At 41.4% G+C, this 9,290-nt stretch overlaps 1 protein-coding gene across 5 annotated transcripts in view; it reads left to right on the top strand.

Annotated features, from left to right (window-relative positions):
* LOC135421451 (mitogen-activated protein kinase kinase kinase kinase 4-like) overlaps window positions 1–9,290 on the top strand; it is a 91,598-nt gene that overhangs the window by 70,820 nt on the left and 11,488 nt on the right. For 4 of the 5 annotated variants that reach the window (XM_064669948.1, XM_064669947.1, XM_064669949.1 and 1 more), the window contains exons 23-28: window positions 210–339; window positions 719–877; window positions 2,529–2,672; window positions 3,871–4,005; window positions 5,481–5,581; window positions 6,154–6,303. In XM_064669948.1, the coding sequence (XP_064526018.1) occupies window positions 210–339; window positions 719–877; window positions 2,529–2,672; window positions 3,871–4,005; window positions 5,481–5,581; window positions 6,154–6,303 (819 nt within the window). Of the gene's footprint in view, window positions 1–209; window positions 340–718; window positions 878–2,528; window positions 2,673–3,870; window positions 4,006–5,480; window positions 5,582–6,153; window positions 6,304–8,125; window positions 8,301–9,290 lie in introns of all 5 variants that reach the window. The other variant, XR_010434006.1, reaches the window with a different exon arrangement.

A 9,290-nucleotide genomic window follows, 5' to 3' on the forward strand; every position in this document is an offset into this window, starting at 1 on the left:
AGCACTCTGGTGTGCCTCTGCTCATTGTCCCTGGCTTTCTCCCACCCAAGCATCGTGTGGGGAGCACAGGGGCCAGGGCAGCAAGTCTTGGCAGCCCAGAGATGCTCTAACACAACTGTGAGCAGGCTCCAGGGGAGAAGTGTGGCACTGGAAGCAGGTAACAACTCTGTCAGAGTTCTACCTGAAGCAGCCCTTGTTTTTCATTGCAGACCCCCTGTGCTGAAAGCCCACCTCCCAAGAGCAGTACATCGTCCACGACGTCATTTACGTCATTCATAGATCCCAGACTCCTGCCAATCACCCCTCCCACCAGTCCAGTAGGACCTTCCTGTAGTTCTCGTGAGTATGCTTTACCTTTGCATGAAATGCCACTCCTGGTCTTTTCTTTTTTATGTGTGGAGTAGGGAGGGCCTATTGCTTGGAAATGGAAACTGTGAGTAAAATCTCCTGAAACTGAAGCTTCACATTACTATAAATTTTCATTGTACTGCTTCTGCTTTTCTTCCAGGTGTGGCTCGCTCTACTCTGCTGCTCTGTTATCACAGTGCTTTCTCAGGAATGTCTGAGGAATTTTCCAGATTTTTTTTTCTTCTGACTGTATAATGCTCTTAAGTTGTTTTCTCACTCCTCTGGAGCTTCTTTCATTTTGCCACAAACAGGTCAAATATGAGCTGTAGCCACTCACATTTTTCATGATTGCATATGTCTTTCATTCCAGCATCTAGTGCCAAACCCGAACCTGTCAGGAGGGAAAATGCAAGGAAGGGCTCCGTTGTCAATGTCAACCCAACGAATATCCGCCCGCAGAGTGACAGCCCCGAAATTCGTAAATACAAGAAGAAATTCAACTCAGAGGTTCTTTGTGCTGCTTTGTGGGGTAAGCTTGAGAGGACTTGGGCATGTGTTTGGAGGGAAGGCAGCAGCAGGGGAGGCTGGTAGGGTATGCCAGGCAGATTTCACAGTTGTATTGCACCTCTCCTGGCAGAGGGTCCTGGAATGTGTCCCTGCGCAGATACCTGTGTCACTCATGTGGCACTGCCATCCTGGTATGAGATGGCAAACACATGATTTGCAGTGGCAAAGGATTTTTGTGGGTCAGAATGAGAAAATGTTTTGATTGAGCACCAAACTGAAACCATGCTCATTGGAAGAGCCAAAAGTTGCAACTGTTTTAGCGGCTTATGCAGCTCATGACACTTGACTGAGCTGCACGTGAGTACAGCTGATCACACTGAGCCCTGACCCAGTGGAAATAATCCAAACTGGAAGCCTTTTACTGTCACTGTGTTAGGTATTCCAAGAATCTGAAGCAGGTCAGGCATCAGTCTTTCCAAAAGCTTGGCTTAGTTCCTGCTGTCAGTGTTTATTGAGAACCTCACTGAATCATGTAAATTTACACACTTCTTACAGGATCTGTTTCACGTGGTGCAAAATCAAGAAGGGTGTAGTCAGACCACATTTCAACAACCATAGACCTTGTCCCAGTTGCACACTAGCTGAGCTCTTGAGTTGTTTCGACCATCTTTCCACTTCAAAAGAACAGGCATATTCTGTGGGACTCACCCAGACATTTACTCCTCACTTTTTGAGCCTGGAATGGCAGATGAATGAAGTAGATGAAACATTATCCAAAGCGAGTATAGATTTCCAGTTTATAGCTTCACAGATTTTGTGTAATATGTGTTAGCAGGAATCCAAGATTTTAAATTAAGTACAGAGCTGTGTGGCAAGGTCTGTAATTAAGTGTGCACTGAGGCTGAAGAGCACCAGGTACTCAACAGAGCACTGGCAGTGGAGGAGGGTGCTTGTTACAGCAGGATACCTTATGTCGTGTCTTTAGAACTTGCTGATTAGGAAACTTAGCTGTCATTCCAGCTGAACATAATTTTTGACATCCTCTGATGTCAGCAACCCGCTGGAGCCTTCGCTTCCTTAGTAGCACTTGGATTTCAGATGGATTCACTCCTGTAATTTAGCATTTGAATGCATGCTTCCAAAACCCAGCCTGTTTTCAGACAAACGCTGCACCTCCTCCTAACAGCAGCGCTTCTTCCCACAGGTTTGGTGCCCCTGTGCTGTGAGTGTTGTATTTGGAAAAAGAGTGTTTGGGGGGAATTTTTTGTTTGTTTTTTTTTGTCTTAATTGGTAGGGACCCTTCGATCACTTAGTTGGATCCCCTGTGTCAGTAGTGTAGTGGTGCTGGACTGAGACTTCTGCACTGCTCACAGACACTTTCCAAGATCTCCTGAGAAGTTCGAGTTCACAAAACATTTTCCTTTTTGTTTAAATCAACATTGACTTCAGTAGAACTATTCAACCTTCAAGTTCCATGGGTATATAAGTGTTCTGCTGGGTAAAAACTGTAATGGTGAGATCTGTTTTTCTGGGAGGTCATCCACAGAGCAACAGAGAAATTATCAGGTACCATTAAGTGAGACTAAATAAGAATCAGTTTGCAAAACAGTGAACACTCGGTGGCCTCTGAGTCATTAGGTGACTTATGCAGGTTTTTTTTCATGTATCAACAGGAGTAAATTTACTGGTGGGAACAGAGAATGGATTGTGGCTGCTGGACAGAAGTGGGCAAGGAAGAGTTTATACATTGATTACAAGGAGACGATTCCAGCAAATGGATGTTTTGGAAGGACTCAATGTGCTAATTACTATATCAGGTTAGTTCAGTGTCTAAAAGTATCTGACCTGCATTCGAGTTGGAAGCAATTAAAAAGAAGAATTAGGTTATAAACTAGGTTGAGGAATTTCCTCTTTCAGAAAATCACAGGACAGTTATTCTTGTTAATAGGAAAACTCTCCTGAATTTTTAACATTTACACTCTCATTCCAGAGAGGGTTTGGAACAATTCATTACTTGGTTAATGTGCAAAATGGTTTGTGGGAAGTACGAAGTGTTTCATTCCTAAAATGGACTGATTCTCAGCAAGTTATAGTTTGTCACTCAGCTTGTTTCTGTGGTGAGTGACCATCTAGGTGCAATTCTGTTAACATATCATTAAATAACCTGTGTCCAAAAAGATGTATGAGCAGTATACACAATACAGAGTGATCTGTATTGTGAAAGCATCAGTAACATTAAGTGCAGATCTTCAACCTCTGCTGCAAACAGCTTAGACTCTGCCCTTATTCCCCATGGATGAGAATGGCCTCAAAGGATGCATAGCACATACCAAGGCAGAGGTGTGTAGGTCCAGCAAGGAATGGCAGTTCGTTGTCTCCAATCCAGACTCACCGTGGTGGGCAACAGTGTGAGCTGTTTGTCCCACATTGCCAGGTCTAGCTGATGATGTGACATAGTCCTTCTCTTCAGACTAACCTGTGGTCACAGGCTGCTGTTGACAATACGGATTTATGAACTAAAGCAACAAAAAGACTGATTGAGATGAAAGATGACAAAATAATTCTCACCTGGAAAGCCATCTAAAAGAAAAATAGCTGCTTGTAATGAAGATTGTCATTTAATTAGAACTAAATTAATCACTTTTTCAAAATGGCCATTGTAGGACATGCCTGTGTTCCAGAGTAAATGCCGGGTAGTGTGATTGTTTCTGATAATACTTGTGTCTGTAGAGACTTGTTCTTTGGCCTGAGGGAGGAATTTTAGTCAGGTGTGAAAATCTTGAAGCTTGAATAACAAGGTAAGTGCCCGTGCCATAGGACTGCTCATGTGCCAGTTCCCCCCCGTGTGCCCCCATCACGCAGAGCTTTCTTCTTGTGCCACTGGACTGTTCTCTCACCTTGGTAAGGCACAAAGACCTGCTGCACTCAAGGTCACAAAGCTCTGGCAGTTTGTAAGTGGGGGAGAGTTTGTATTTCAGAGAGTTAAAGCAATCTGTCTCTTTTTGCAAACCCTAGGGAAGAAGAATAAGTTGAGGGTGTATTACTTGTCATGGCTGAGAAATAAAATTTTGCGCAATGATCCAGAGGTGGAGAAGCGGCAGGGCTGGGTGTCCGTGGGTGACCTGGAAGGCTGTGTGCACTACAAAGTTGGTAAGGATTTCCTGTTTTTAACTTGGAGAGGTACTTAATCATCCTCTTTTTGTGTCTTGTGACAGCAGCATTTTTGTTCAGCATTGTTTCAGGATTGTATTGCTCTGAATATCTCTTGAGTTCTTTCAAGCCTCCTTGTTTTACATGGCAGGTGCCTTGGTCCCTGTCATTCCAGGTAGCAGCTCTTTTTGCAGCAGATATCAGATGATGTTATGGCTGTTTCCTGTGATGGCTGAAAGGAGGGAGTGCCAGCCACGGTCTGTGGTTAGTCAGTGGCTTAGTTGTTCCGTAGTTACTTAAGGTTTTAATTAGACTGATTTTTTCCACTTCTGTGCTGTTCAGCTTCCCTCCTGCCCCTGAGTAATTGCTAAGAAACTGGACCTATTTAAAGTCCTAGTGAATTGTATTTATAGGATGTCCTTAGGTAGATCAGACTGGATGTGCTACAGCTCATCCCTTTCTCTAGGTCATGAAAGACCCAAATATACCTTTGTTTAAACTTACACACTGGAAATGATCCATCTGGCTTTTCTTTGGCTTTCAGGCAGCTCATTCTTGAAGAATGAGCATCAGTGTTGTGATAGTTTCTGTCATTTAACTGTGTGAGAGGGTGTGAACTATGATGCAAGTCTTGCTGTGGTGAAGGGTAGTATATGACAGTGACACATTCTTCAAAGTCAGACAGAGCTGTGCTACAGAGGAGTGCAGGAAATGTGAGCTAGCTGGCTCTCCTGGCTTGAAAAGAGGCAGGGGTTAAACCCAAGAGAGAATGTGAAACAGATGTGTGTTGTTACTTTAGTTGTGATTACAGCTAAGCACCCGCATATTCCACTTCAGTTGGTCATCATTGGGTTTGCTATGTTATTAAAAAAAAAACACAAACCAAAATACTTATCCTAAAATTAGGCAAGCATGTGGTAGGACCTTCTGTGTTTACATATGACAAGCCAGACTTAGTTTTTTGACAGCACAACTGCTGCTGTTTTTCTCTTGGTGAATCTTCTTGTATCTTGACCTTTGGCTTTACAGCCATTTTTCCAGGTAAAAGAGGAAAAGAATGTGCTGGTTTGTATTTTGGTAGAGTTTGCTGGGTTTTTTTGTTTTCTGCCTATGTGAGATAACATAGGGGGTGCGTTCACACTTAAAAAATCAAATAGGTTGGCTTAGATGCAGGGTCAAGACCTTCTTTTTCTGAGTGGTAAGATTTATTATTATTTTTTCATTGCTATATGAAAAGCAATATATAAATGTTGTTAACAGTCATTTGGCTTTACTGAAAATAAATGAACTATAGGTTTCCAGTCAAGGTATTGTCACTGGTGGTATTAAACATTGATGTCCTGAATGCATTAGTCTCCCTTGCTGGATAATGTCTACCTCTACAAGTAATCCATTGAAATTATTTCATGTGATGAGATGGCCTTTGATTTAAGTGTCTGTCTGGTACCTAAGGAATTGTTCTTCTTGTATTACAGTAAAATATGAGAGAATAAAATTCCTCGTAATTGCTTTGAAAAACTCAGTGGAGGTTTATGCCTGGGCTCCAAAGCCTTATCACAAATTCATGGCTTTTAAGGTACGTGAAAATCCCTTTGGTTCAGATGTGTCAGTGTCTCTCGCTGTCTCTCATCTGCTCTTTGCTTTCGGGGTTTTTTTGTTTGTTTTATTTTGTATAACATTTATTCGAGTTAAAGATAAAATCAGTATTCTTCTAAAGAAAGTGTAGCTCATTTGACATACATTGGAGATGGCAGGCATAAAACTGTCACGATTGTTAGACATGAGTAACTTGTTTGTCTCTACCCCAGCCAAATGCAGCACGTGTGCTGTGCCAAAATGTAGATTTGAATTCACAGAGTTGATGCTGATTTCCCTCAGAAGGGAACGAAACTGAACACAAATGGTACTCAGCCTAATTTTTGCCTAGTCCATTTCTAGAATCTGGATTTCTTTTTCAAGCCACAAGTGAATTATCAAACTGTCCTTGCAACTCAGTGGATGATGGATACTTAGCTCCTTAAATATAACCTACTATTTAACAAAAATAGTTGTCTAACTTTTGAGTTTTGAGAATTCTTAAGATTGTATATGTTGATCTGTAAACCAGCAGGTTTATTTTGTTATATTTTATGTTTTTCTTTTTTCCAGTCCTTTACCTCACTTCATCACAAACCACTATCAGTTGACCTGACTGTTGAAAATGGACAGAGATTGAAGGTTATATATGGGTCACTAGTGGGCTTTCACGCTATTGATGTGGACTCTGGATCTGTGTATGACCTGTATCTTCCAACACACGTAAGATAATCCAAAAACCAACATTATTGCCTTTTTTCTTTGGGCTGTACATTGATGATGATCAGGTTAAGAGTTGTGCTGTTTTTCAAAAGACAGGATAAGAGAATAATTATTTATGACAGCTAATAGAAAACCAATTTTCTCATACTTCTATAACACTGAAGTCCTGTTAAAATGCTTTTATCACATTTAGGATATCAATTTTAATGGTTTAATATCAGAAAGCCTATTGTATGGATACTACTATTTCTAATCGATTTGTCCTGGAAATTGAGGACTTAACAGTCAAAGACACAATAATATCTACATGAATTTAGCTGACTTTTACAATCTGCCACTGTGCAGACTTTGCAGAAACCCAACTTTGGATTAAATAAATTTGTGGATCTTCTTACCATTCAGTTGCCTGTTAAATCAGTCTGTAAATTCAGAAGAGGTTTTACATTTTCCTCTAGACTTTCTCGTTAGATTGTCAAGAAGTTGGCATGAAAATGTCGATTTGAGGTTGATGTGTACAAATTGATTGCATTGTGGCTCTGTTGGAGGTGATGATGATCACTGAATTGCTGCTTAAACTCAAGTGCAGCAAATTCCCCTGCAGAAGTGAATGACAGGGCATGGGGCTGTCCAATATGAAGTCTGTGCTATGGTTTTAATGTTTTTGTTTGTTTGTTTGTTTGCTTATTTTTTCGCTGTTCTAGATAGTTCTTTTCAAAAGCCAGAGAAACTTGGGGGCTTATATTCAGTAAACTGGCGGGTTCCAGACTGGCTCCAGTCTAATGGGAGGCTCCTGGCAAGGAAACTTCTGTGCACACTTGGAAGCCTCCCTGAAGTCAACAGTGCTCCAGAGGGGCCGAGGGTTAGCTCATCCAGGTGCCATGGCCTCCTTGCATCCCAAGGCCACGTGTCCTAAAGTTACGCTTGGGATGTCTGAAGAAATCTCATCCCAGATCTGCATGTTGCAGCGTGTGCCATGAATCCATTTATTTTTTAACTTTTCTCCACTCTCAGTCCCACGTTTTCAACTCAAATGAAAAGCCTCCTGTGCAAGCCATTTGATCACTCTGCTGCCCTGGAAGTGACAGCCTCCGTGTCCTGTCAGACCTGTGTTCCTGATGGACACAGTGTTTGAGGATGGCTGCTAAGTTTAGAAACTTCTCTTCATTGAGAAGTGACTTTTTTAGCTGTTGGAACTGTTTAATCACCTGCTAAAGGCTTGTACTGTTTATTTCTGCATTGGGGTTTTTTTTAAGGGACTTAATATTTGTCCTGTTAGAGGGTGTATTGTTAGAGGGTTTATTTAATCTGACAATTAGTACCTTTAACTATGCAGCTATGATGAATTCACATCAGTTTATAAATTGAAGCGTGGTACCCACATGCCATTCTGGAAGTGGGTTGCTGAGCAAGGTGAACAGTGACTTGTCAAAGAGATCATTAGCATAATTGCCCAAGAGAAGAAAGGCAAAGAAAAAAGTGAACCTTCTTAGAGGCTTTACTTTTTCAACAGGCTGCAAATACAATTAGGTACCTGATGAGAGAGATTTCCCAGGTGACTGCCCTGAATATGTGGGGCACCTCTAAGACTGACTGAGTTTGTGTGCACTCTTCAACCAAAAGTTAGCATGTACTAAAAATACATTTTCCCTTTAGAGTCTTAGACCTGAAATAAATCGACTGCTACAGCGGCTCTATCTTCTTTGGTATTTTATAATTTTAAAGAGCATCTGCTAGAATTGGATAATTCTCTCAAGGAGCTTTTTGGTAGCAACAGCCCAGACTTTTTAACAGGCTGACTTTAGATACTCTTGCTTTCTGGTAGCCTCTTTTCCTGGTTCCCCACCTCTGTCTTCATCTCTTACCTGCTCCGATCACTCATGCGAGTACCAAGGCAACGCATTAAAATTGCTCTGCGGCTCTGGATACCCGTTCTAGTGTTGCGGATAGTTGTTGCGGAGGCACGGAGTCAAGTGGGTGGCCTGAGTGTATTCGGTTTGGCAAGTACAGCTTCAGTGCTTCTTTTACTGTTCGTTGTGCCCTCACGGTGTGTATAAGTGTCTGTGCTTGAAGGAAAAAAAACAAACCATCTCTGTGTGTGGCTGGCTTGTGAGAATGATGTAAAGCTCCAGTCATATGCTTCCTATAAAAATATTAATTGTGGTGGTTTAATTTACTATGTAACATCCTGTTTTGAGTAGCGCTTTAAACAAGGAAATGCTTTGTTACTGTTTTTTAAGGCTGTCCTCTTTTTCTTTTGAAAATGCTTCCATAAAATCCCACCTTCGTGGTTGTATACCTCAACTTTTGTGGGTTTTTTTTTTTGTTTGGGACATGTTGGCTTCTGGAAGAGATTCGTGTGAGTGAAATGCACTGTTCCTGTGGCTTGCAGAGAGGTGTGCCCAACAGCAGTTAAAGGGGAACTGTTTGTAGTGAGGGATTTGGGAAGGGAAGGACAGAGAGTGGCTTGTATTTGAAAGGTAACTTTTCACAGCAAAGTGAATATTGTTGAATTTGCAGGTTTTAACTTGTGAGTAGTGATAGGGAAATATCATGGAAAGTGAAAGCACTGATCTCCTGGAATGTGGAAGCTTCTGTCCTTCCTCTGTCTTCCGAAATAATTGTGAATTCAAAATTATTTCACCTCTCTTCTGTTTATATTTTGCAAGTGTTTTGTGAGTGACTAAGTAAATATTATTGTGTCTCAATGGCTCCATGGCTTCTTGAAACCAATTAACACTGGTAAATTTAAAGATAAATACTGAACATTGATATGTTTTGCAAGCCTACTGTCATACTCAAGGGGGGAGGAGGGGAGAAAGCCTGTTTCAGAGGCTCACTAGCAAACTATTCAGCCTTTGAGAACGGGCATTTCTTTCACTTTCCATGAACCAGTTGTTTTTATTGCTCTGCCAAGCTAGTTAGATTGATGTCGTTACCAAAATTGCAGTCCATGTTCTGATATAAATCTTAGTAAAATATGATTCTAG

Source organism: Pseudopipra pipra, chromosome 13 (assembly GCF_036250125.1).
Source record: "Pseudopipra pipra isolate bDixPip1 chromosome 13, bDixPip1.hap1, whole genome shotgun sequence".
Classification (NCBI taxonomy): domain Eukaryota; kingdom Metazoa; phylum Chordata; class Aves; order Passeriformes; family Pipridae; genus Pseudopipra; species Pseudopipra pipra.